The sequence below is a fragment of the Rhinatrema bivittatum genome, chromosome 6 (genome assembly GCF_901001135.1).
Source record: "Rhinatrema bivittatum chromosome 6, aRhiBiv1.1, whole genome shotgun sequence".
NCBI classification, from domain to species: Eukaryota; Metazoa; Chordata; class Amphibia; order Gymnophiona; family Rhinatrematidae; genus Rhinatrema; species Rhinatrema bivittatum.
In genome coordinates, this window is record NC_042620.1 from 9453817 (window position 1) to 9481086 (window position 27270).

The 27270-nt window shown below is 45.7% G+C and overlaps 1 protein-coding gene across 1 annotated transcript in view; it reads left to right on the forward strand.

The window, feature by feature from the left end:
• The first annotated feature begins 431 nt into the window (after positions 1 to 431).
• NHEJ1 (non-homologous end joining factor 1) overlaps positions 432 to 27270 on the forward strand; it is a 421432-nt gene continuing 394593 nt past the window's right edge. The window contains exons 1-4 of the mRNA XM_029605026.1: positions 432 to 695; positions 10853 to 11039; positions 11332 to 11547; positions 25791 to 25929. Coding sequence (XP_029460886.1) covers positions 10854 to 11039; positions 11332 to 11547; positions 25791 to 25929 — 541 coding nt within the window. The 5' untranslated portion in view covers positions 432 to 695; position 10853. The remainder of the gene's footprint in view (positions 696 to 10852; positions 11040 to 11331; positions 11548 to 25790; positions 25930 to 27270) is intronic.

Below are 27270 nucleotides of genomic sequence, written 5' to 3' on the forward strand. Positions count from 1 at the left end.
CTCTCTGCTTCAACAGCATGGGAGAAGACTGATACTTCACGCATTTCCAGCATAGCTCCCTGCTTCAACAGCAGGGGAGAAGAAAAACAACCAATAAGGACTGTATAACATAGTCTGGGTAAAACAAATAAGCATGGGTGTAGCTTGCTTATTGCGGCGGTTACTACCCCTACTACCCCTAACTAATCAAGCTAGATATTTCAATAGTGGGGGTGGAAGGGAAATAGAACCAAGAGCTAAGAGAAACAGATAAGTATGAGAGAAAAAAACGTGTGAGGCTTGCTGGGCAGACTGGATGGGCCGTTTGGTCTTCTTCTGCCGTCATTTCTATGTTTCTATGTTTCTAACGCAACTCGGCGCGGGACCAATCGCGCATGCGCCTTCGCAGCTAGGGAAGACGATGATTGGTCCATACCGGCGCCGCCGGATGACGTCACCGAGATGTGTACGGAAGGAAAGGTTTCAGAATAAGAAGCCGCCCTCGAGCGTTCGCTTTATTCTTCCAAGTCTCGAGAAGCGGACCCGGCTGTGCATCCCAACCCACCCCCCTCACCCCTTTGCTTTCTTGTAGCCCGGGGGAAGAAGAACACGGACCTGACCGCTCCTCCTTACCGAGCGTGTGAGGTCACTTCCGGCCCTGCTGCCTGGCGACCAGAGAGCGACGGAGGGGGAGTGCAGCACAGCGCCTCGGACAGGTGCCGTAAAGGGAGGGGGGAGGGTTGCAGCTCCCGGCACTGCTCGTCCGCCCCCCCCCCCCTGGCATTCCTTCCCTCCTTCTGAGGAGACCGCGCCAGAGCCCCTGCACCCCGAAGCGCTTCCCTCCCCTCCGTCGTCTGCCTCCCTTTTCTAGTTTCACCTTACCAAACCCCTGACCCGCCAGTCCCACTCTCTCCCCCTTTCCTATCATTTAAACGCTCCCTGCCGTCCCAGCCCTTTGAGGTTCTCCCAAGGCCCTCTCATGAGCGACTTTAACAAATATCGTTTGAAAATGCAGATACACTGTGCCCCAGTCCGCCCTTATCCAAACAGTTCTAGTAGGTTGCTATCGCTTGACTTTTCTTTCCTAAATTTTATTTAAAAAAATCTTTTTTTTATATGCTTATATTTGAAAACTTTAAGCAAGGTACAATCATAGTGCTAAATACATAAAAGAAGCACGACAAATCACATACAATAAAATAAACATCCATTAAGCAAAATATCAGTTATCAATTACGCATATGAATCCTATACCTCTGGCTCCCCTAGCAAAACCATAGGCTTTACAGGTCCAGTCCAAAAGCCAACTGAAACTGTACAAGTAATGATAACTGCACCACAAACATAACATCCAAACTGTACAAATGATATATTGTCTATTGCCACTAGATTAGTAACAAGCCCAGTAATTCTGTTAACAATAACTTCCACCATTGTATCCAGCACTATCAGGTTCACTGTTAGTAGTTTACAGGATCACTCAGGTCCAGATCTGGGCTCGGGCAACTGCCTCCAGTGCCAGATTTTTATGGGCACTTGAGTGACACCAATACTGCCCTGCTGCTATCTGGACCAGCTGCTGCAGCACTGGCCCTATAGCACCAACTGGAGAAATTGCCAGTCCTGACCCTGGCATGGGTCGATGGTGGCAGCACTCAAAGCAGTTCCTTGGGCAAAGGCACATATGAGACTTCTTCAGGAGCACCTTCTGACCAGCGGAGCTCCGCAAAAGTTGGAATTTGACCGGGAACTTGTTATAATCTGCTCCTCCAGAGGGGAGGAGTTAGCAATCTGTTATGAATCTGCTCCTGTAGAAGGAGGAGTTAGCAATCTGTTAGAAAACTGTTAGATGTTCTGCTAGGAGTAGCAATCTTTTATAATATGCTCTGCTAGAGGGGAGGAGTAGCAATCTGTTAGGATCTGCTATGCTGAAGAGAGGAGCAAGCAGATGAGAGCTAGCAGTCTGTTGTGCTCAGCTCCTGAAGTGGGAGGAGTGAGCACTCTAATGTAAATAGATGAATCCTTGGGCTGATGTTAGATGACAGCGTTCCCAGGAGGATATCCTGAGAGGGACCACTGGCTAGGCTTGAGTATGGAGACAGACACATAGCTCTTTATTAGACAGGTTAGTAGAACCACCAGAGGCGGCAGTAGTGAGCTGATGTGCCAGGCAGGGCTGAAGTCCCTCAGATACTGGAACTGCGATACCAGGGTTGCTGAGCTGTAGAGAGACTATAGATAGTGAGTAGACAGGGTGTGCTGAATACATAGCCAGTAGTAGATGACACACTCACATAGATTCTTAAGAAGGCTCAGTAGCTGGAAAGAGTTAGGCCCTCGAGGTGTGAGTACCTGGTTCCAGGGAAAGCTCTGAGAGCGATGGTAACTCACAATTGTCTATATCTGTAATGGCTTCCAGGCAGTAGAGAATCTTCAGTGTATTCAGGAACATAAGCCCTCGAGGCGAGTACTGGTTCCTATATGCAATCTGAAATAGTAACTCACAAATGTCTGTACCTGCGATAGCTTCTAGACAGTAGAGAATCTTCAGAATGTTTAGGAACATGGGCCCTCGAGAAGCGAGTACTGGTTCCTGTCTGCAATCTGAAAACAAGAAAAGAGAGCAAGGCCCCCGAGGAGTGGGTACCCCCTGGTAAGTCCAAGGAGGCAGAGAAGCGTAGAGAGAACCGGGTACAGATGAATCCCAGCAATCAATCCTTGCTAACTCAAATAGTAAGCGTAAGTGAAGACCTTTATGTTGGAAGCGGATGACGTCAATACAGGGGGATGCCCCCGAGGTTCGCACCCTTGCTGGTACATACTTCAGAGCATGCGCGCGCACCCTACATCATCAGGAACATGGCGGATCTGCAGCGTTGAGCCGGTCCGGGGATGCCGGGGAGAAGCGGCATGGAGACGCCGTGGCAGCAAGCCGTCCATCAGACCCGGAGGGAGTCGCCACAGAGGTAGAGAGGGTGGAGCGAGGGTGAAGAGAGCCACGAGCTCAACAGAACTTCCACTACTGCCCCATGTAAAAAAAAAAAGTCTCCAATGGTGGAGAGAGAGAGAGGCAACCTGACCAAAGGTTCAAGCTTATACCCCCCTCTCAGTGGACCTTCCTGACAACAGATGCCAAAAACCAAGGGGGGGGGGGGGAGTTTACACTATAACAGGCTGGGCCTCTGGTCCCAGCAGGAAAGAAAGTTCTCCATAAACAGGTTAGAGACCAAGGTGGCTTGCCTAGCTCTAATCAGTTTCAGGGCAAGAGTGGAAGGACGCCCAGTCAGGATCTTCTCGGACAACGCAATGACAGTGGCCTCCATCAACAAGCAGGGGGGAACTAAGAGTCCGCAGATGGCAATGGAAATTTCCCAGGTAATGACATGGGCAGAACTCCACCTCCAAGATATCTCAGCAGCCCACATATCAGGGGTGGAAAACATGCAAGCAGAATTCCTAAGCCAACAAAAATTGGACCAGGGGAGTGGGAGCTATTGGAGGAGGCCTTTCAGCAGGTAGTATCCCAATGGGGACTCCCCCAGTGGGACCTGGTGGTCAGAAGAAGCAATGCCAAGGCAGCCAACTTCTTCAGTAGGGTAAGAGAATGGGGATCCAACGGAATTGATGCGTTAACCCAGGAATGACCCACTGAAGCTCTTTTGTATGTTTTTCCCCCCTTACCTATGATATGGAGAATTATTAACAGAATTTTGAGCCACCAGGGACTGGTAATCCTGGTAGCACCAGACTGGCTGAGGCGGCCATTGTACACAGACTTAAGTAGGCTAAGGGAAAAGGAACCAAACAGGTTTTGCCCAGTACCAAGCCTCCTACACCAAGAGTCAGTAAAAATGGAAAATCCTGCACAATTTGGTATGGCTATTGAGAGGGATAGGTTCAAGAAAAGAGGATATTCCACAAGGGTAACCTCCATACTGCTTATGGTGAGAAAAAGATCAACCTTGTTAGCCTATGCAAGGACCTGGAGTCTCTTTGAGCGCAGGTGCTCCGAAGGAGACCTTTGCCCAGGAAAGGTTAATACAGCAGCAATACAGCAGTTCTTACAAGACGGCTTGGATAAGAGCTTGGCAGTGAGTTCCCGGAGAGTTCAGGTGGCAGCTATCAAATGCTACTGGGGGCCGTATCAGAGGCTCCTCCATTGCATCACTTCCTTACAAGGGGCAAAACACATGGCCACCGTGCAGACCAGTAGTTCTCACAAGGGACCTGAACTTGGTGTTGAGGGTGCTAGCTACAGCCCCCTATGAGCTGCTCGATAACATCCAGTTAAGGGATCTTACCCAGAAGACCGCCTTCCTGGTAGCAATATGTTTGGCAAGAAGAATATGGAGATCCAAGCCCCGTCATGCCGGGAGACATAGTTCTCCTTTTCAACAGAAAAGGTGACAATTAGGCCAGTCCCGTCCTTCCTCCCTAAAGTGGTGTCGGAGTTCCACCTCAGCCAAACAATCACCCTGCTGGGATTCAGGAAGGAACACTGTGCAAAGAAGAGGAAGGACCTGCATTTTTTTGGATATCAGAAGAATCTCCTTGAAATATTTAAAGTCTACAAATTCAGAAGGGCTGTTTGTTCTGTTCCCAGGAGTCTGGAAAGGAGAATCGGCCTCCAAAACCCTAATTGCGGGATGGATTAGGGAAGCTATTGCCTCAGCTTACATAGTGAACGCAAGGAGGTACTGCAAGGGCGCAAGCCTCCTCTTGGGCAGAATGCAGATCAGTGACTCCCACCAACATTTGCAGGGCAGCCATGTGGGCCTCCGTGCACATGTTTACCAAACATTGCAGGTTGTACCTGCACGAGAGAAAAGATAGGAGATTTGCAACGGGGGTCCTAGGATTTCCCCACCTGGGATGACTATAGCTTAACTACATCCCACTGTGAAGACTGGCCTGGCAAGACGAAGGGGAAGGTACAATTAGATCTTACCTTGCTAGTTTTCTTTCCTCAGGTCCTGACAGACAAGTCCAAAATCCCACCCTAAGGGGACAATTCAAAGAAAAATATATAATAATAAAAAAGAAAAAAGTGATTGTATATAAGATGGGGGGAGAAAAGGAAAATATCCTCTTAAGGTGACGAGGAGAGGAGAATCAGGAGGAACCCGCACCTCCGCAAGTTAGTCAGCTCCCTCAGGGCGAGGGGGCCATCTCTTTTTCGTTTTTGGCTACGGGACAGGTCACACTTTGATTTACATTTTATGGTCAGGCAACCCTTTGTTGGTGGGAGCCAGATAATAATAAGTTTCTAGAGGGAGAGAGGCGAGTAGGAGGTTGGCCTCCTCAGGAGGGACCTTTGCTTTAATTTTGGTGTTTAGGTGACAGGAGAAAGCAGCAAGGATATAAAGGTAAACTTGGTAGATAGCACCAACTTGGCCAAGAATCTGACTCCTTCCCTGCCGACCCAGCCTGTTTAGGAGAGGTCTTGAGCTCTGCCTCCATCTCCTGGTAGCGGGACAAAACCCACTGTGAAGACTGGTCTGACAGGACTTGAGGAAAGAAAATTAGCACGATAAGATCTAATTGTACCTTTCTGTCTAATTTCACAGTCAAATTTGGTTACATTATGTTTACTGTTGCTTACTGGCTCGACCATTGTTGTGCCTTGTATCTCCTCCTCTCGGTGCCATAAAGCAGTCATTTATGGCAGCTAGAAACTTTACCTCTCTGGCGTGCCCTTTGGAGACCTTTACTCCATCAGGATTGGGGTAATTGAAATCTCTCTTTATTATTGTGCTTCCAACTTTTTTAGCAAGCTGTGTCATTTCTGTTAGTATTTCACAGTCAGTTTCATCATCCTGGTTGGATGGACAGTAATAAACTCCTTCCTGTCGCACATGGAATTTCTTTCCATAGAGACTCCAAAGTGCACTTTGTTTCTTGTAGAACTTGTATCGTACTCGACTCGATGCCACTCTTAACATATAATGCCACCGTGCAGATCTGCTGTACCCTGGGATCACAGAGTCTCATTGGTTATCCTGTTTCCACCAGCTCTCTGAGATGCCAATTATGTCTATTTCTTCATTTAGGACCATACAGTGTAACTCTCTAATCTGATTTCTTCGACTTCTTCCTGTCACGTTATTAGCAGTTGATGTAGGTATTTTGGATTCATTCACATTTGTCTTCAGCATCTTTTAGGATACTGTTTTCCCTGCTTTAACGGTATCCTTTTGGCTCTCCTCCTGAACCATGCACTCTTCAGCAACTGTCAGCTTTTCCCTAGAATCTAGCTTAAAAACTGTTCCGTCTCCTTTTCTCTTTATTAGCACCATCAGCTTCTTCCTGTCCCTTTGGTATAGGCTCTGTGTTCAGTTCCAAAAGCTACCTCTCTCATTGAGACTCCATAGCGCAGGCTGTAAAAACAAACAAAAAAAAAGCCGATCGGTATTTGCAAAGAGAATCAATTTGTTGGAATATTCAGCTGCATTTAGCCAGCTGGATATCTGGTTAAATCTAACCAATACAAAACTCGTGCAGTTAGATTTAGGATTTGTCATTTGTGCAAATGGAACTGCCTGCACAAGAATAGCTAAATTTGAAAAGTTCATCCGGGCATGACCCAACCCCTCTTTTGTTCAGCTAAATCTGATTTTGTGTGATCAAAATTTAGCCAGACAGTGGGAGACATATTTAACCTTAGTTGTGAGCGTGTTGAGTGGTCCTTCTACAGTCAGGGAGAGCAGTGTAGGATCTTTCTCTATAAATACACGTGTTTCGTACTAAATCCACTTTTTACGCTCTCTCTCAGGGAGTCCCTATTTTCTACCCTATTCAACATATACCTCACCCCTCTTTACCAGCTCTTATCTGATCTCAGCCTCAAATTCTATCTTTATGCTGATGACGTGCAAATCATCATACCCATTCAAGGCTCACTATCTAATGCCCTTGAATTATGGGGAAATTGCCTTGCAGCCATCAATACCTTACTCACAAACCTCCATCTGGCTCTAAAGACTTCCAAAACAGAACTGCTCCTCATCTCTTAACATCTACCTATTAAACTTGCCCTTGCAAACGATCCTGCCTACAAAACACTTCACTCACAGCACTGTGCCAGAAACCTCAGGGTTCAGATTGACCAGCAATTGAACCTAAAAAAATATATCAATACAATCCTCAAGGAGGGATTCTACAAACTCAATGTTATGAAAAAACTGAAACCATTACTTCATGCTAATGACTCCTGTACTGTCATTCAGGCCACACTCTCATCCAAAATGGATTATTGTAACTCCCTCCTCCTTGGCCTACCCCACTCCTCCATAAAACCTCTCTAAATGCTGCAGAATGCAGTAGCCAGAACTATCTGCAATGCACATAAATACGACCATATTACCCCCATCCTGAAAGACCTTCATTGGCTCCCTGTCCCTGTTCATTGGCTCCCTGTCCCATCCTTCCCATTCTTCACATCTCACCAACTCCAAATACTTCTAGTCTACGCCCCCCCGGGACTCTTAGAATCTGACGTCTCATCCATCATCGAAATAACAACAACACTCCTCAACCTGGACACCCCAGCAATAATACTCGGAGATTTTAATCTCCACATGGACAACCCTACTCTCTCACCTAGCTGCCAAACTCTTTTACTAGCACTCTCAGCGATGGGCTTCTCCCAAATAGTCAATAACCCGACACACAAAGCAGGCCACACACTAGACCTGATCTTTATCAACAAAGGCATAAAATCGACTTCTCCAATAAAAAATCTGAAGGTACCCTGGTCTGATCACTCCCTCATTTCTACATCATTCTCACTGGAAAAATCTACCACCAGTCACACACCTTCTCCATCCTTTACCTACAGGAAACCCTGCAATCCAGAAGACCTTACCATTCAACTAACCAAACACCTTCACGATATAACTCTCACTGATCCTAATATTGCTTTACACTCCTGGAATACGATCACGGAATCAATAGCCAATAAGCTCTGCCCACTTACAACAAAAAAATCTCACCCAGATGCCTCCAAAAAACAACCATGGTTCTCAAACGATCTTAGAAGGATTAAACAAATACTAAGACAAAAGGAATCTAACTGGCGGAAAACTCCAAATCCCAGCACACTCTCAGACTACAAACGCACGCTACAACAATACAAGGCCTACACCTCCAAAGCTAAAAGAGACTTTTTCGCCGCCAGAATTCACAACTTAGTCTTTGACGCGAAAGCTTTATTCAACTACGTTTCCACCCTCACCCAAGTACCCTCACCAGAATGCCCTAGTAATCAAGCTCAAGCCAAAGCAGATGAACTCGCTCTCTTCTTTCAAGACAAAATCAAGAATCTGCTTACCCAACTTCCTTCCAATATCACTCCCCTAACTCAAGCGCTAATGCCACACATCAAAAACACCCACCTAGAAATGTTTGAACCTACCTCCTCCTCTGAAATCCAAACCATCCTTAGAAAAATGAAACCATCTTCACACCCAGCGGACCATATACCAACAAAACTTCTCCTCACAATACCAGAAACCATCTCCAAAACATTGGCTGACATAATCAACTGTTCGCTCTCACAAGGTTCCTTCCCAGAAGACCTCAAACAAGCCTCACTCAAACCACTTTTAAAAAAACCCAACCTGGACCTAAAAGACCCCAACAATTACCGCCCAATAGCTAATCTACCTATCATAGCCAAGATTATGGAAAAGCTTGTTAACTCCCAACTATCGGACTTCATTGAAGATAACAAACTGCTTTCCGCCTCACAACATGGATTCCGCAAAAATCGCGGCACAGAATCCCTTCTTACATCCCTATCAGACCTCCTCATCCTAGGTACAGACAAAGGACAATCATTTCTGCTGGTCCTTCTAGACCTTTCAGCAGCTTTCGATACCGTAAACCACACGATCCTCATTAAACAGTTAGCTGCTATAGGAATCTCTGGCTTAGCGCTCTCCTGGTTCAAATCATTTCTAACCAACAGAGGCTACAAGGTAAAAATACAGAACAAAGAATCAGCACGCCACGATTCGACTGTCGGAGTCCCACAAGGTTCCTCCTTATCCCCTACACTATTTAATATTTACCTCCTCCCACTATGCCAACTCCTCACCAACCTCAACTTAATACACTTTCTCTATGCGGACGACATCCAGATCCTGATCCCTATCAAAGAATCATACTCAAAAACCCTCGAATTCTGGGAATCCTGCCACCTAGAAATTAAAAGCCTCCTCAACAGCCTTAATCTGGTACTAAACTCATCTAAAACTGAAGTCCTACTCATAACACCCGATAACAAACCCACAGCCTGTCTTCCAACCAACCTTCAAACCACTCATGTAAGGGATCTAGGTGTCCTAATCGACAATAAATTGAACTTCAAAGCCCACATCAACAAAACAACCAAAGACTGCTTCTATAAACTGCAAGTCTTAAAAAGGATAAGACCACTCTTCCACGCCAAAGATTTCAGAACCATTCTCCAAGCCCTCATCTTCTCCAAATTAGACTACTGCAACGCGACTCTTCTTGGCCTCCCCTCCTCATATACAAAACCACTCCAAATGGTCCAAAACGCAGCAGCACGTTTACTAACAAACACCAGAAAAAGAGACCACATCTCTCCAGTCCTTCAAGCCCTCCACTGGTTACCAATCCACTTCAGAGTAATTTACAAATCCATCACATTATTATACAAAATCATTCACCAACACACCACAATCGACCTACAAATTCCTCCCCGTGTTCACGAATCAACAAGACCGACTAGGGAAGCCTACACAGGATGCCTCCTTGTTCCACCCGTAAAAACTACTAATCACAGAACCTTGAGAGACCGAGCCCTTTCAACAGCAGGCCCTCCGCTATGGAACTCTATCCCACCAGATCTAAGAAACGAACCGTGCCTCTTAACGTTTAGGAAAAGACTTAAGACATGGCTTTTCAGGCAAGCCTTCCCGAACTCCACCTAACAAGATCCATCAATGACTCCTATGCTAAGTAGCTGTATATAATGGACTCCATATTTATTTTGTTCTCTTGTATTTATAGAGAACTCCTTATTTACATTGTACACTTGTATATAATTATCCTCCTCTATCTCTTTTATTTCTTATAATCCCAGTTCATGATCCCTTGTTAATTGTAACTGCTTCTCTTCTCCACGTTTAATTATGTTTTTGGTTATATTTCTGCACCCCTGTTTTCTGTAAACCGACATGATGAGAACGAGTTCTTGAATGCCGGTATAAAAAAACCTTAAATAAATAAAAATAAAATAAATAAAATAAATAAATCCCGTATCCTCTATAAAACCCTCACCACTATCCACAAAGCCATATACGTACCCAACTCTAACTGGCTTGACGACCTGTTCTGCCTCACATGCTCTAATCGGCCCACTAGAACCTCCAACAAAGCGTCCCTCCATGTGCCCTCCCTGAAGAAGGCACACCTCTCATCCACAAGAGTTCGGGCCCTCTCCATTGCTGGCCCCACGCGTTGGAACTCATTACCGACCAGCCTTAGGCTAGAGTCTTGCACTGCGAAATTCAGATCCCTATTAAAGACTTGGCTGTTCAAACAAGCCTTCCCCTTAACAGCCCCTTTGCCTATTCGCTCCCTCCTGTTACACCAGTTATTATCCTATCCTGTACATAGTTATGTTATAACTGCACCTGCACATGTTTTTCCTGTCATCAAGTTGCCCGTTGCGATTGTTCTCGCTCCTTCTTTGCTATTCCTTGGTTCATTGTATCCCCTCCCCATTCCCTGTTTTTTTGTAATTTCCTTTCTATAGTTTCGCTGTAAACCGATATGATGTCTCTACTAATATCGATATAGAAGACGCTATAAATAAATAAATAAACTGGTTGCTGTGTTGCAGGATGCAGGTGTTGGCAGATATGGATACTGATCTTTTGCTGCAGCCATGGAGGCCCATCGCCTTTGGAAGCTCCATGTTCCTGGCTAAGGTCTGCTTCAGTGACACTGGCTATGTGCTGCTGATATCGGATCTCAGCGGGGTGTGGCACGAAGAGGTGGATGCCTGCATTGTTCAAGCCAGGTCCAAGGTGAGAGGAAGGGAGAGCATGCACAGCACAGGCCTTGTGTTAGCATGGAATTCGCATCTCTGAAATCCTGCAACATCCGCTGCTTGCTGTGAAGTGGATCTGGGCCACGAGTTCTAGCTGCCTCGGGCTGCAGTCTCTTTGTGTTGTGCCACCGTGATGGCCCTCGAGTCATGCCCCTCCCCCATGGCGCCTGCCTTCTGGGCCCTATGATTGCGCTTTATCCCCCTTTCTCAGGCTTCAGAGTTATCCTGTCCTCCATCTGATTTTCTTTTGGTTTTCATGTTTTCTGCAGGAACTGAACAAGCGACTGAAAGCTCCAGTCTTCTCCTTCCTGAAACATTTATCAGAGCTGATACATCCTTTGCTGCATGGAGGCCAGGCTGACCCTGGCCCTGCCTCCTTCTCCTGCCAGAGAAGTGACAGGAAACTTATCATTCATGTGAAAAGTGAACTATCCAGCCTGCCCTTCTACTGGGATTTCCACTGTGGAGAGGCCAATGGCAGCATGGTGAGTGCATCCTCCGATGCAGCACAGGGGCATAGCCAGAACTGAACTTTTGGGAGGGCCCACAGTTAAGATGGGTGGGCACTGTGGCCAGGCCCCTTCCCCACCCCGTACCTCAAACTATGTGGGTCTTCACTCAGTGGCTACAAAACCTTTTATTCCCTGTATGTACCAGGATCAGTCCAGACTGCTGGGTTATGCCTCCCCTCCAGCTGTGGAGGGGAGGCATAACCCAGCAGTCTGGACTGATCCTTGGTACTACAGGAACGAAAATTAACAGGTAAGAAACTAATTTTCCTATTTCTGGCAGCACTGTGTTGTCTCCTATCTGTTTACCGTCTCCCTGCCCTGGCTTTGCAGTTTCTCACTCTTCCTGTGTAGTTAAGGCAGTTATATTATACAATAGTTATTCCCTGTACGTACCAGGATCAGTCCAGATGGTGGGTTATGTCCCCCGTCCAGCAGATGGAGTCAGAACAAAGCTTCAGAGGGTGCTGACATATCAACCAGTGCACCCTCCCTAGATCCTCAGTATCTTTCTGACTCTAGCAGATAGGAGTAGGGGAACCTTGGCTTCCCCTGTTTTGAAGAGAGTTTTATTCTTTCTCCTCTTTCTTTCAGGTTTCTTCGAACCGGCCTTCCTGGGGATGCATGTTGGAGGTTCCAACCTCTTCCCCCCCCCCCCCCCCGCCGCGGCCCGACCCGCGGCCCCGAGACGCGCATTCCTCGGGGCTGCTGACCAAAGAGAGGTAACATTCCTCTGCTGGCAGGCTCACTTGTTAATCGGGGTCGGTGTTTAGAAGCGGAGGCGTTTTCCCGCTGCCCGCGGCACTCTGCTCTCTCTCCCCCCCCCCCTCCTCCTCTTGCTTTCATGCCGAGAGCGCTTCGATGCTCAGCGTGTGGGGAGCCGGGATTGAGGCTCTCCCACGAGGGGATATGTATGTGGTGCCTCCCTGGTGGGGAGGGCACCTCGCAGCCGGCGGGACATCCTCCTTCGCGCGATCAAGCGCGCCTTCACAAACAGGGGCCGGCTGCGATTCTGCTTCGTGCGGGAACGGCGGCCATTTTGGTCCCAGAGCCAGCCATCCCATTGCCTTCGGGGGAGGAGCCGGAAGATTTTTCGGACATACAACCACCAGTTCAGCTTTGGGACTCTATTTTCAGCCTGGGACTCCTTCTGTCTTGGGCCCCCCCCCCCCCCCCCCGGGTTCTCCGCCGTTTACCATGGACTTTGTGCTACTTATGCACAACGCTTATCTGGCAAACGGCTATCGGTATATAAAAATGTTAAAATAAATAAATCCATAAACTGCTATTAAACAGTAAGGAATAGTAGCTTGAGATCCATTTAATGTTTGGGTACTTGCCAGGTTTTTGTGACTTGGATTGGCCACTGTTGGACACAAGATACTGGGCTTGATCGACCCTCGGTTTGACCCTGTATGGCAATTTGTTATGTTCTTATGTTCTTATCCGCATACAGCTTGGGTAATTTTCAGCCAGCTGTTTTATGCAAGTAAAATGGCTTTTGACAATTGCCACTGTGGTTAACAATGTCTTTTATTCTGGAAGTGCCGGTCTGTACATGTGTGGTTGTCAGAACCTCACTGTTGAATATGAGCAGAATAGCTCTTAAATAGTAAGAGATGCTCTTAACTCTGTATTAATTTCTTTAAGCCTTTGTAAGCTGCAGTTTTAGTGAGATGTCAGGTTTTTCCAGTGCACACCAGAGGGTGCTGTGCTCCCAGTTATCTGTTCAATAGACAGCAGAGGCTTTCTGCTTTGCTTTTAAGTCCGGGAGCAGGACTGGGCCAGACTCAGAATGGAGTCTATTATTCCCTTGAGTGAGTCCTAATGCATCCTATAACACAGTCACGAGAAGACAGGAGACTGCTGAGCTTTGAGCCATGTACTTGGGCCCATTTTAGAATACGTTTTCAAAGACTTAGTCTTAATCTATGTGGAAAAAAATGGGTTCCCTGTACGTAGCAGGATCAGTGCAGACTGCTGGGTTATGCCTCCCCTCCAGCAGATGGAGTCAGAGAGAAGCTGAAAAGCACCCACTCCCCGATATACTGGTGTGCCACCTGCCGTCCTTCAGTATCTGGGAAAAAATGGGTTATGGAGCTAGAATGACTGAATCTGCTAGAATGCACACGTGCCGGGTAGAAACCTATGTACGTTAATGTAAATATTACTAACGTGTATACTTTATACCTTCATTTGATACGACTTAAGGCAGAGTTTAGAAACATGACGGCAGGAAAAGACCACATGGCCAATCTACCCTGTCCATCCGCCCAATTAATTTAGCTTTATAATTCCCATCAATCCCTCCGAGAACCTCTCTGTTTACCCCATGCTTTATTGAATTCAGATACTGTTTTTCTCTTCACCACCTCCACTGGGAGGCTGTTCCACACATCCATCACTCAGTAAAGAAATATTTCCTTTGATTACTTCTGAGTCTTCCCCCTTCACCCTCATCCCATGAACCCTTGTTCTAGAGCTTCCTTTCTGTTGAAATAGGCTCATCTCTTTTGCATGTGTCCATCATATCTCCCTTATCTCGCCTTCTGTCAGGGTGTACATGTTTAGATCTTTAAGTCTATCCCTATTTGCTTCAGAAAGAAGCCCCCTCTGGAGCGACTCCCCCCTGTTTCTATCCTTCTGATGGTGGGGTCTCCAGAACTGTACCCAGTATTTCAAGTGAAGGGCAGTATCACCTCCCTTTTTCTGCTGACTATTCCTTTTCCTATATAGCCAAGCATCTATCTGGCTTTTGCCACCTTAAGATCGTCAGATACAATCATCCTCAGATCCTGCTCTTCCTTTGTGCTTAGAAGAATTTCACCTCCAATACTGTACTTCTCCCTTAAGTTTTTGCAACCTAAATGCATTACTCTGCATTGTGTAGCTTTAAATCTTAGCTGCCAGAACCTAGACCATTCCTTGAGCTTCACTAGATCCCTCCTCGTGTTTTCCACACCTTCTTGGCTATCCACCCTGTTAGAGATTTTGGTATCATCAGCAAAAAGGCAAACTTTTTCCGACAATTCTTCTGTTATGTTGCTCTCAAAAGTGTTGAAAAGAAGTGGTCAAAGAACCGATCCCTTGAAGCACACTGCTAGTAACACACCCCCTTCTGAGAGAAAACATTTACCACTGCCCTTTTGTTGCCTCCTACTCAGCCAATGTCTAACCCAGTCAGTCACTCTAGGATCCATACCAAGGGCGCACAATTTATTTGTAAGTCTCCTATGCGGAACTGTGTGAAATGCCTTACTGAAATCCAAGTACACTACATCTGACACTCTCCCTTTATTCAACTCTCTGGTCATTCAATCAAAGAAATTGATCAGGACAAGATTTACCTCTGGTAAAACCATGCTCTCTCAGATCTTGCAATCCACTGGATTCCAAACACTGCACTCTCCTCTGTTTTATCAGCGATTCCATTAATTTACTCACCACAGAGTCAGACTAATTGGCTTGTAGTTCCCAACCTCCTCCTTACTTCCACTTTTATAGATAGGAACTACTCCCAACTCTAAAGAAGCATTGAAAAGGTCAGCCAGGGCGCTGCCAGGCATCTCTAAGTTCCCATAATACCCTGGAATGTATGCCATCTGGCCTCATGGCCTTATCTATTTTTGTGTTCATAAGGAGCTCACTAAACTTACTTTTTCCGGCCAGTGTGCTATGGCATATGTCTTCAAAACTCAGGTGTGCAATGTGAAAGTCACCACTGCGTGATGCTCAGATCCAGACCAGCACTTGGTCTCTGCTCTTGGCATTTTGCAGCAAGAAGAGACACCTGTGGTGGCTCTTAAACATGTAGGAGCTCCTTTCTGAGAAAATGTATAATCATGCTTGCCTCCTCTTCCTAGTACAGCATGAGCCCCAGAGGGTGATAATTAATGGGCAGCATGATAGCTGGGTCCCAAGAAGTGCAGCACACATACACTTTACACAGCATCTCCTCACCTAGCCTCTCTCTCTTTCCCATGCTGAATGAGACGGGGAGAGCATGCACTGAGCACTGGATGTGATTCACTTTTTTTTTTTTTTTTTCAATTTAAAGCTTTTATTGAGCAAGCGTTCCATACATCAGTGTGAAACATGAAACTAAATTGCCAACTTTCCTTGTGATACATAGTCACTACAACAGCATGTACAACTCAAATAAACATGGTTTTTACCTCAATTAAACATGGCTTTTGTCATTTATTACCCCATTCTGCCCCCCCTGCCTCCCCTCACCCCCGTAATTCACTTCACTACTAGAGGTAACAGCCATACATCATATCCTAAATACTAAAGGGTCCGTCTTATGAATGGGAACTGCTGGTGTGGTATTTTCCCCTCCAGCGTTCATAATCAGTCCAAATCTTCACAAAAGATCCCATGGTTTTGTTTTTATTGGCAGTTAGTCTACTAAGGCAAAATATTGTATCCATTCCCTGCTTGACATCAGTAAAAGATGGAGATGAGGGGTCACGCTATCTTCTGGCTATTTCACATCTGGTGGCTGTACAGGCAAACTGAACCAATTTACTCTTATATTTATTCTCCCAAAATCCACATTTAGCAAAGCGTGAGCCGGTTGGAGGGTAACCAGAAATAAGAATATGTCCCGTAGCCATTGGGCCACCTCTTCCCACAGCATTGTAATGATGGGGCACTGCCACCACAGGTGCCAATAAGTCCCTGTCTGACCGCACCCTTTCCAACATTTCGCTGATCACTTGGCATTGATTTTTATGTAGATGAGAGGGATGCATATACCACCTGTACAAAGTTTTGTAACCATTTTCAATCAACCTAGCTGCTATTAACCCTCTACCTGTATTCCGGAGAGATTCCAACCACAGGTCTTCTGTAAGTTCAATCCCCAGATCAGACTCCCAAGCTTCCATATACCGTAGTTTACCCGAAGGGGCTTTATTCAACGTGGTATAGATTTTCGAGAGAATGCCAGTAATCTGATCGGCATGGTGACCGTTTGTCTCAAAGTATGAAACGCCTTGAGAGAGCTGACCCATTACATTATGGTGTTTTGCAAAATTCAGAATTTGTAAGTATGCATATCTGGCCAGATCTGTCAATTGATATCGGGACTGCAGGTCATCAAATTCCCGGAATCCTTGCACCGACCATAAGTGTTCCCATCTCTCAATTCCCTTGGCTTTCCAAACCTGAAATTCCAGATTTTCAAAGCCAAATCTGAAGTTAGTATTGTGGTATATGGAGGTGCTAAAATGGTACTCCCTGGGAGCTACTAGCGCTTTCCTCCATCTCTGCCATGTAGCCAAAGTCAATAACGTAGCTGGCGGTAAGATTCGTGGTACCACCCTAGCCCCTTTTTGGAGCCATATCCAGGATCTAATGGATATATGTGGTAAAAATGTTTTTTCAAGAGCCACCCACGCTTTCTGTTGCCCACACCTATGCCAATCTACTAGTGGTCACAAATTAGCCACTGCATAGTACCAGGTTAGCTGGGGTATTCCCAACCCGCCCTGGGACTTCCTAAGATATAATATCTTTCTCCCTATCCTAGGGCGTTTGCCTAGCCATATGAATCTCATGATTTTAGCCTGCCATTTTTCTAACGTGGTATTCGGGATCGGTATGGGTAATGTCTGGAACAAGTATAAGAATCGTGGGAGTATGTTCATCTTAATTACTGCTATATGCCCTATCCGGGAAATATGGTAACGGTTCCATTCCTCTAAGTTTTTTCCATTCTTCTAAGTTTTGCAATATTGTGTTACACTGTAAACCGATATGATATGTAACTTTTTTACATGAATGTTGGTATAGAAAAGTTCTAAATAAGTTTTGTGTGATGTTACTAAGTAAAGGTACATAGTTCAATGAGTAAAAGTCATCCTTTATCCAAATAAACTCCAAGGTACTTTATCTTCTGGGCTGCCCAACGAAATGGAAATTTAGCTCTCAACAATTCTTCCTGCTCAGGAGATACCGTAAGATTCAGGATTTCTGATTTGTCCCAGTTTATTCTGTAGCCCGATACCCTACTAAAGTCCTCAAGATCAGTGACGGTTGCTGCAATTTCTTATGTTCTTAAGAGGACATCATCTGCAAATAGCGATAATTTGGCACAAAAGATTCCCAGCGAGATGCCCTGCACCATCGCATTCTGTCTAATTTTAATTGCTGACGGTTCTAAAAAAAATAGCAAGGGTGAGAGAGGGCACCCTTGCCGAGTGCCTCTGCCCGCTGGGAAAGGGTCCGAATAGCTACTGTTTACTTTAACACAGGCCTTAGGATTATGGTAGAGAGCTTGGATCCATTGAATGAAATGAACTCCAAATTCCATTCTACTGAGAAGTTGGAAAAGAAAAGGCCAATGCACAAGGTCAATAATAGTGCTGGTGTTCCTTGCTTTTTGACCCACCACATTAACCCACATATCTTCCGGACATTGTCCGCTGCCATTCTCCCTGTTATAAAGCCTGTTTGGTCTTGGTGTATAATTTGAGCTGTATACCAGTATTTTGGCCAGAATCTTTAAATCGACATTGATGAGCGATATTGGTCGGTAAGATCCACATAAGGTCGGATCCCTTTCTGGCTTACCAAAATAGTAATGCCTGCTACATTAGTATGTGGTGGGAGGTCTCCACCAAATCTAATCAGGTTGTACATTTTGGTTAGAGGAGGGGTAATAGTATCCACCATCTTCTTATAAAAAAGGTTAGTAAACCCATCTAAACGGGGGGACTTGCCCACCTTAAGGTCTTGGATCGCCATTTTCACCTCGACTTCCGAAATTTCTGCATCCATGAAATCCCTTTGGGAATCTGATAGGGTGGGCAGGTCAGTTGAATTTAAATACTGGGCAACACTCTCTTTAGAAATGTGGGTGTCTGGGCTATTCAATTCAGCATAGAACTCCAGAAAGCATGCGCGGATCTCCTTGCTCTCATGTAGCAGCTGACCCTGTTTATTCTTAATTTTAGTCACATTATTCTGTATCGCCCTTTTTTTTCAATTTGTTGGCTAGGAGTTTTCCGGCTTTGTTACGCCCCTCAAAGTATCTTTGCTGTGTGAGTTCAAGCGCATGAGTGGTCGCTATTGATTCCCAATTTTCTATCTGTTCCCTATAATGTCGTATTTGCGATAGTTATCTCTGTTACCTGTGAACCGGAGTGATATGTATTTTATACAGGAACTTCCGGTATATAAAACCCAAAAATAAATAAATATATCGCAGGGGATAGTGAGTGTTGGTGCTGTCGTTCTAAGCTTTTTATCTGCTTCTGGAGTTTAGTAAAGGCTTCCCCTTTCTTTTTCTTTATGTTCGAGGCCCTAGAAATCATATATCCTCGAATAACAGCTTTGAGGCCTTCCCGTAGCACAGTATGTGGGACTTCAGCTGTGTCATTTAGCTGCAAATAATCCTCTATATGTGATTTAAGTTGCTTCACAAAACTATCATCACTGAGCAGTGAATCATTGAGCTTCCAGAAGCTTTGGCCAATATCATAATTCTGGAGTGACAGGGAGAACCAACCCACTGCATGATCTGTCCAATGGACAGGTTCTAGATCTGTTTTTGTCACCTTATTTATCAACCCCTTATCTGCCATTAACATAGCTATATGTGAATGAGAATTATGGGGGTGCGAAAAAAAGGTATAGCATCGGGATTTAGGATATCTGACTCGCCAGATATCTTATAACATGCTTTGCTGCATTAACACTTTCAATACCTGCCGAGCTACCCTCGTCCCCATGCTTCTGTGCGAGGAATTATCTAAGATTGGGTTCGCTGTAAGATTAAAATCCCCTCCCAGAATTAACGCGCCTTCTGCTTTTTCCCTGATTAAGTCACTGACAGTAGTGAACAAGCGCTCTTGATGTTGATTAGTATTGTACATATTAATAATAGTTACAGTCTCTCCCCCCACCCGAATAGTTAAAAGAATATATCGCCCATCAGGATCCGGAACACATTGCTTCAATTCAAATACCACATCTCTAAGTATTATTATTCCCACTCCAGCGTATTTCTGCTTCTTAGAGCTGCTAGCCCAGTAATGATGTGGAAATTTGGGATGGCGCACCAGACCTTCGTATCCAGGCCTCAAATATGTTTCTTGGAGGAGAGCGATCGAGGCCTGGAACTCGTCAAGCTCCGTAAAAAGTAAGCCCCGCTTGTTTGCGGAATTAAGGCCTTTAACGTTAAGTGTAATTATCTTAACTGATGCCATTTTTTACTCAACAAAGGGACATTCCCACTCCCTAATTACAAAACAAGGGTGTCAGCTCCCCTAACCCCCGGCGTGCCATCCCTCCTTCCCCGCAATAGCATCCATAGATTACTCCCTGTCTGCAGTGATTCCCCTTGTAAAGTATCCCACATCCAGCTATGGGGGTATTCACCCATAATTCCTTCCCCCTGTAGCAAAGTGAATTTCTCAAACACCCCCAGCCCAGGGGAGGAGTCATCAGGTGAGCGGCTCAACAGAGCTGAACCAATCCGCTTATTGATATTAGCATGTGAAAACTCAGGGCCCATCATCACAATAAATGTCCCTTTCTATTCCCGACAATAAATGTCCCTTTCTGTTCCCGATTAAACAACCATCATACAGCATTAGTACTAATAATCCTGTTTCAGTGAGCACCTATTTGAAGTTTTCACACTCAAGTTACATCGATGGGCGATGCAGACCCCTCAGAATTTCTCCGGAGCCGACATCCTCCATTGATGGCGCCAATTTGGTTGCCGGGGCCTTGAGAAAGCATGTCACATTGGCTTCCTTTAGGATAGTTATCGCTTCCGCCATCGTTTTCACCCGAAAAGTGGTGCCCTTGATCGTAAAACTCAGTCCAAATGGATAAAGCCAACTGTACCGAATATTCTCCTTGCGAAGGATAGTGGTGGTGTCCTGGAAATCTAGGTGTTTTTTCAAGGTAAACAGAGAGAGGTCTGCGAATACCGCTATGTCATGGCCTTCCCAGAGCCATACTGCCTGCTTGCGAGCCTCTCGAAATACAGTTTCCTTTTGTTCATAAGAGTGGAAACACACAATAATGTCCCTTGGCTTATTAGCAATTTTTTGTCCTAGTGCCCTATGTGCGTTCCAGCTGCACCTGTTATCCCCAGGCCCATTCATAGCCATATGTTCTGCCGTGAGAAAAAGCTCCATACACAATTTAGAAATTATCACTTTGCAGTCAGCAGATTCCGGTTGTTCTGCTATGTCTCGGAATTGTAAGTTGCAGCGCCTGGTTCAGTTTTCGAGGTCCTCTAGCTTTTGGATAGCACCTTCAAGTTCCATTTTTACTTCTGCGTGCTCAGTCCTTGCTTGTTTCAGGTCCTCTGTTAAGGCATCAACTCTTATGTCTGTATCTTCGATTTGCTGACCTAGTTCTGACAAGGCATCCTGCACCTCATTAATGAGATTCGTCAAATCCTGTTTCTGGGTCCGGATTTCCAGCTTGAGCTCCTAGAACCAGGCTCTGAAATCATCCCGGGTAGGTAACTCCAGGCCCTGTCCAGCAGGTGTTACCTCTGCTTTGTGTCCTCGGCCGCCATGTTGTCTTTTTCGCTGTTGAGGCCCAACTCCGTTTTGAGTATTAATATTTGCGGAAATCTACGGTTTTCTTTTTTACGGACATCGCCTAATGTGCCTTCTTACTTCCGATGTGGAAAATTATGTTCCAGCTGCTATGATGCCTGAGATTTCAGTAAGATATTTCTGCTCTGTGAGGGAGCTCGCTCAGAGCCGTCCGTTCATGCTGATGATGTCATATCCTCCCTGTGACTCACTTTTAATGTTGGGCACAGCAGCAGTGAAGGAGCTTTGGCAGCCAAGTTAATTAATTCAACCGGCTGCCCATACCACACACGCTACTCCCTTCTTCTGCAGTTATATAGCGAGGGAACTGATCCATCGTGACAGGTTTTGTGTGTCCTTGCCCATCTCATCCTTTATTTTAAAATTTGTAGGTATGCAGGTACTTTGTGCTGGAGGATGTGGTTGGTGTGTGCGGGCTGTGGGTACGCAGGTACTTTGTGTTGGAGGATGTGGTTGGTGTGTGCGGGCTGTAGGTCTGCAGATTCTTTGTGTTGAAGGATGTGGTTGGTGTGTGCGGGCTGTAGGTCTGCAGATACTTTGTGTTGAAGGATGTGGTTGGTGTGTGCGGGCTGTAGGTCTGCAGATTCTTTGTGTTGGAGGATGTGGTTGGTGTGTGCGGGCTGTAGGTCTGCAGATTCTTTGTGTTGGAGGATGTGGTTGGTGTGTGCGGGCTGTAGGTCTGCAGATACTTTGTGTTGGAGGATGTGGTTGGTGTGTGCGGGCTGTAGGTCTGCAGATTCTTTGTGTTGGAGGATGTGGTTGGTGTGTGCGGGCTGTAGGTCTGCAGATTCTTTGTGTTGGAGGATGTGGTTGGTGTGTGCGGGCTGTAGGTCTGCAGATTCTTTGTGTTGGAGGATGTGGTTGGTGTGTGCGGGCTGTAGGTCTGCAGATACTTTGTGTTGGAGGATGTGGTTGGTGTGTGCGGGCTGTAGGTCTGCAGATACTTTGTGTTGGAGGATGTGGTTGGTGTGTGCGGGCTGTAGGTCTGCAGATTCTTTGTGTTGGAGGATGTGGTTGGTGTGTGCGGGCTGTAGGTCTGCAGATACTTTGTGTTGGAGGATGTGGTTGGTGTGTGCGGGCTGTAGGTCTGCAGATACTTTGTGTTGGAGGATGTGGTTGGTGTGTTTGGGCTGTAGGTCTGCAGATACTTTGTGTTGGAGGATGTGGTTGGTGTGTGCGGGCTGTAGGTCTGCAGATACTTTGTGTTGGAGGATGTGGTTGGTGTGTGCGGGCTGTAGGTCTGCAGATACTTTGTGTTGGAGGATGTGGTTGGTGTGTGCGGGCTGTAGGTCTGCAGATTCTTTGTGTTGGAGGATGTGGTTGGTGTGTGCGGGCTGTAGGTCTGCAGATACTTTGTGTTGGAGGATGTGGTTGGTGTGTGCGGGCTGTAGGTCTGCAGATTCTTTGTGTTGGAGGATGTGGTTGGTGTGTTTGGGCTGTAGGTCTGCAGATACTTTGTGTTGGAGGATGTGGTTGGTGTGTGCGGGCTGTAGGTCTGCAGATACTTTGTGTTGGAGGATGTGGTTGGTGTGTGCGGGCTGTAGGTCTGCAGATTCTTTGTGTTGGAGGATGTGGTTGGTGTGTGCGGGCTGTAGGTCTGCAGATTCTTTGTGTTGGAGGATGTGGTTGGTGTGTGCGGGCTGTAGGTCTGCAGATTCTTTGTGTTGGAGGATGTGGTTGGTGTGTGCGGGCTGTAGGTCTGCAGATACTTTGTGTTGGAGGATGTGGTTGGTGTGTGCGGGCTGTAGGTCTGCAGATACTTTGTGTTGGAGGATGTGGTTGGTGTGTTTGGGCTGTAGGTACGCAGATACTTTGTGTTGGAAGATGTGGTTGGTTTATGTAGGTTTGGGGTATGCAGATACTTTGTTTTGGAAGACGTGATTGTGTGCAGGCTCAGGGGTAGGCAGGTATTTGTGTTGGAAAACATGATTGATATATGCAGGCTGGAGGTATGCAGATATTTTTTTGGATGATGCGTTTGATTTATGCAGGTTGTGGATATGCATGTGTTTTGTGTTGGAAGATGCGGTTGGTATTTGTGGGCTGTAGGCATACATGCACTTTGTATTGGAAGATGTGGTTGATGTGTGCAGGCTCAGGGGTAAGCAGGTACTTTATATTGGAAGACGTGGTTGTTGTATGAGGGCTGTAGGTACACAGGTACTTTGTGTTGGAAGATGTGGTTGTTGTATGAGGGCTGTAGGTACACAGGTACTTTGTGTTGGAAGACGTGGTTGTATGAGGGCTGTAAGTTCACAGGTACTTTGTGTTGGAAGATGTGGTTGGGTGCGGACTGTAGGTACACAGGAACTTTGTTAGGCATCTTATTTAAAATTCATCTTCAAGGTTTGGCTTTATTTTGCTTTGGGCCCAGTAGTTTGCTTTGATTCCTTTTGGATTTCTTACTCAGTCAGGAGTCCAGGCTGGGATCTGACACACGAGCTTTCATTGGCAGCTTCCCAGGGAGTTCTTGCCCTTTATATCCCATCACCACATATCTAGTCTAGTCATTGCAGTGTCAGTTCTTTTCTTTGTGCCACACACCAGGCTCCTTCTGGACCCTAAATCCATCTAGTAGCCTGATTTCATTCTCACACAGGGGCTGTGAATGCCCCGTCCACGTCATCTGTAGCCACGGAAAACTTGAGTTGGGACTTGAACCTGGGGCTGGCCTACACCAAGTATCTTTTCTTGCTCTGTCTTTGGTACTTATAGTCCCTTTTCCATTTAGAGTTCAAAGTGGATCACAAATGTGAAGTATGGTCCAGTGGTTAAACTTCAGATTATAAGTATAAAGAACCCTAGTTACATGAGAGTGCCTGCTAGTAGACCATGGGGAACATTCAAATAAGTGCAGACAGCAAAGGCAAAGGGTGCCAGACTTCCCTGACTTTATTTCATTTCTAGCTATTTAGTTTGGGCCTGCCAGTTCCCGCCATCATCCTTGGTCTTTCAGCTCAGTTGGAACTGGCGTCTTAGCTTTCAGCACCCAGAGTTTTAATTTACAACTCCCTGCTCTCTTACCACCGCCCCCAAACCTAGCTGTGACTGGCTTCGACCGTTGGCCACAGAGTGCAGCTCTCTCTGGAGCTCGATACACGCATACCCTGGCCAGCTCCAGTTCTCAAGAGCCAAAAACAGGCCTGGTTTTCAGGATATCCAGAATGAATATGCAAGAGGTAGATTTGCATACCATGGAGGCAGCACATAACAATCTATCGCATGCATATTCATTGCAGATATCTGGAAAACCAGGCCTGTTTGTGGCTCTTGAGGAGCAGGGCTGAGAATTTCAGTGGTAGATCATTCTAAGTTACTTTTTGGGTTCAGCATATCAGAGCGAATGGCTGGGTCCTGCCAGGCCCCTGTGCCGAAAGAACCATGGCAATAGGGATGCAGAAGGCCTCGTTTGTGGAGGTGCCCAGACAGCAGGAATTAGTAAGATCGTGGTCCAGTAAATTCTCCTTAGATTCTTTATCTCCATACTCTTTAAGCCAGAGAAATATTTGCTAAAAGCCTTGCAGTTAGAGCTACAAAGTGTATAACTACAACTGGCTTGCGAGGTCAACAGAGTAAAGGCTGAATTTATACACAATGTGGAAAAATCACTGACTGCAAACCAAATATGTGCCTAGGATGATAGGTGAGAGGCTTTCAATTCTTCTGAGAGAGTAGAAGGAGGGGGGCTTCCCAGTCTTTTGCATTGAGTGTCACCTGTATGAGTTTTTACCCGCTGGTGAGAGATTGTATGTGTGCACTCGGTGCAAAGAGCTCCTGGCTCTCAGGGAACGAGTCCGATCTCTGGAGGCTCGAGTAGCAGACTTGGAGGAGCTGAGGCAGACAGAGAGGTACATTGATGAGACCTTCAGGGACATCATAGCCAAGTCCCAAATCCAGTCTGGCAGCCCTAGTGCTGCCTTGGATCAGAAAGGTCTCCCAGTAGGAGAACATCACCCTGGTGTAGCAGGAAGTGATCCTGTAGCAAGGACCTGCTCTCCAGGTGATGCATTGTCCTCTCGCACTGAGGACAAGTCTCCCAGGGCTACTGCCCAGGAAGGAAGGGTTAGGCCGGCCGTCATAGTTGGTGATTCAGTTATTAGAAATGTAGATAGGGTGGCTATGCATATCAAATGTTTTCCATAGCAGGCCCTGTGGAATTCAGAAAGAGCTTCAAACGTGAACTGAAAACCTGGTTCTTCAAAAATGTATATGATCTTACATAAAATTTCACTATGCAGAAAACTACTAGATTATAAGCCCTGTAAATACTAGAAGAATGAATGACATGCATTGAGTGATGTAAAGTGCATTGTGACAACTCTATGATCAGGATAGTAAGACTATTGAAATAGAAACTATGTATCTCAGATGATTTTCCATGCCCTACAGTTAGCGTATTTTAGATATTGTGTTACCCTATAATATGAATGTCGATATTGTAAACTGTTGTGATCTTCTTTTGGAACAATGGTATATAAAATGCATAAATAAATATTAAAGATAGAGAGAAGTTGGAAGTCCCCTTCCCAGGTTCCAGTATAAGAATTCCAGTTGTTTCATGGGGTTTGTAGGTTTTTCAGTCCCATAAATTGAGCTCCGACTCCTGAGCTGCTCTTGGGTTATTTGCAGGTTTCCCGTCACCTCCTGCAGCCTCTGCTGGGGATGAGCTTGGCCTTGGAGCGTCAGTCACAGGAACTCATGGCACTCTTACTGCAGAAGGACTTGGAGATTCAGGACTACAGGGAGAGTGGAGCCATGCTTACTCGAGGTAAGGGTCGTCGTCCGCTGTTAGGGATGATACTCTGGGAATTTAAAGTTAATAAAATATGTAAAGACACTCTGTACAGGGGATATTACCAATTTCATTAATATTCATTCTGGAGATGAACACTAAAACAGACCTCTAACTTAAATGTCTAAGACTATAATTTATCAAGTCTATAACCTCCACAAGAGTGCAGGTTATAGACTTGAACCCCATACAAATCCTTTAACTTTCCCTCTGTTGGCTGAATTTTACATTGCTGCACTCCTGAAGGTGGTTCCTAGCAGAGCCGGCCATTTATTGGCACTCTGGTTAAATCTGGGAAGGTAGGATTTGGGGCAGTCAGTGAGAAAGTAGCCATTGCCTTAGTTTTAATGAGGTGTCAGGGTTTTGCTGGGCTTCTTCTGCAGGTGATAGTTTCAAAAGTGTGCGTTAGCCATGTGTGTCGTTTGGACAGAGATGTACCAGCTGGCTCCGTTCTTTCAGGACAGCCTGATCCAGTCCTCGATTTATCCCATTACATGCAGGGACTTGTTCTGATTTTTGAAAATCCCTGCATTCAATGGGAGTAAAACCAGGACGAGATTATTTTTAAAAATGCATTACCCAGTTGCCTCCAGTTAAGTTCAAATTACAAAAAGAAAAGATAAAATTCAATAAAACATTAATTCATAAATATAAGATCAATAAAACAAATACAACTCAATACAAAAGAATGCAATAGCATTGATGAAAACTAGTATGACCAATTACTAGTCCTTAATTTCTCTCTGCTGCTTTATTATTCAAGCTCAAACACTTGTCTAGCAAATTGGATTTTAAAGCCTGCTTAAATGGAGTGGAGGCGTGGCCTAGTGATTAGAGCAGCAAACTGCAAACCAGGGTTCAAATCCCTCTGCTGCTCCTTGTGACCTTGGGCAAGTCACTCCATTGCCTCAAGTACAAACTTAAAGGGTCATTTACTAAATGTTTTCTCCCATTTTGTGTCTGTGGAAAAAATGCTTATTTGTTAGCGAACAGACAGGTGAATCCAAACCTCTACCAGTAGATGAAGCTGGCATCACAGTATATATAAGCCTGCAGTGACAACAGCCCGCCAGTATTCTCCATCTCCAGCAGACGGTGAATGGGCATCTCCCTACTGGGGATTGCATTAAAGTTTTGAAGGAGAAAAGAAGAGGATATGTAACTTGCCCTGCTCTCCTGTGGTGATACATATGGTCCCTTCTTCAGCTGAGGATTCCTGAGGTGATTTCCATCCCTCACATTGAGTGCCTCGGTTCGGGAGACAGCTTTTCAGCAGGTGTGGACTTAGCTGTAAAAACAGCTGAAAGGCAGGCGGGG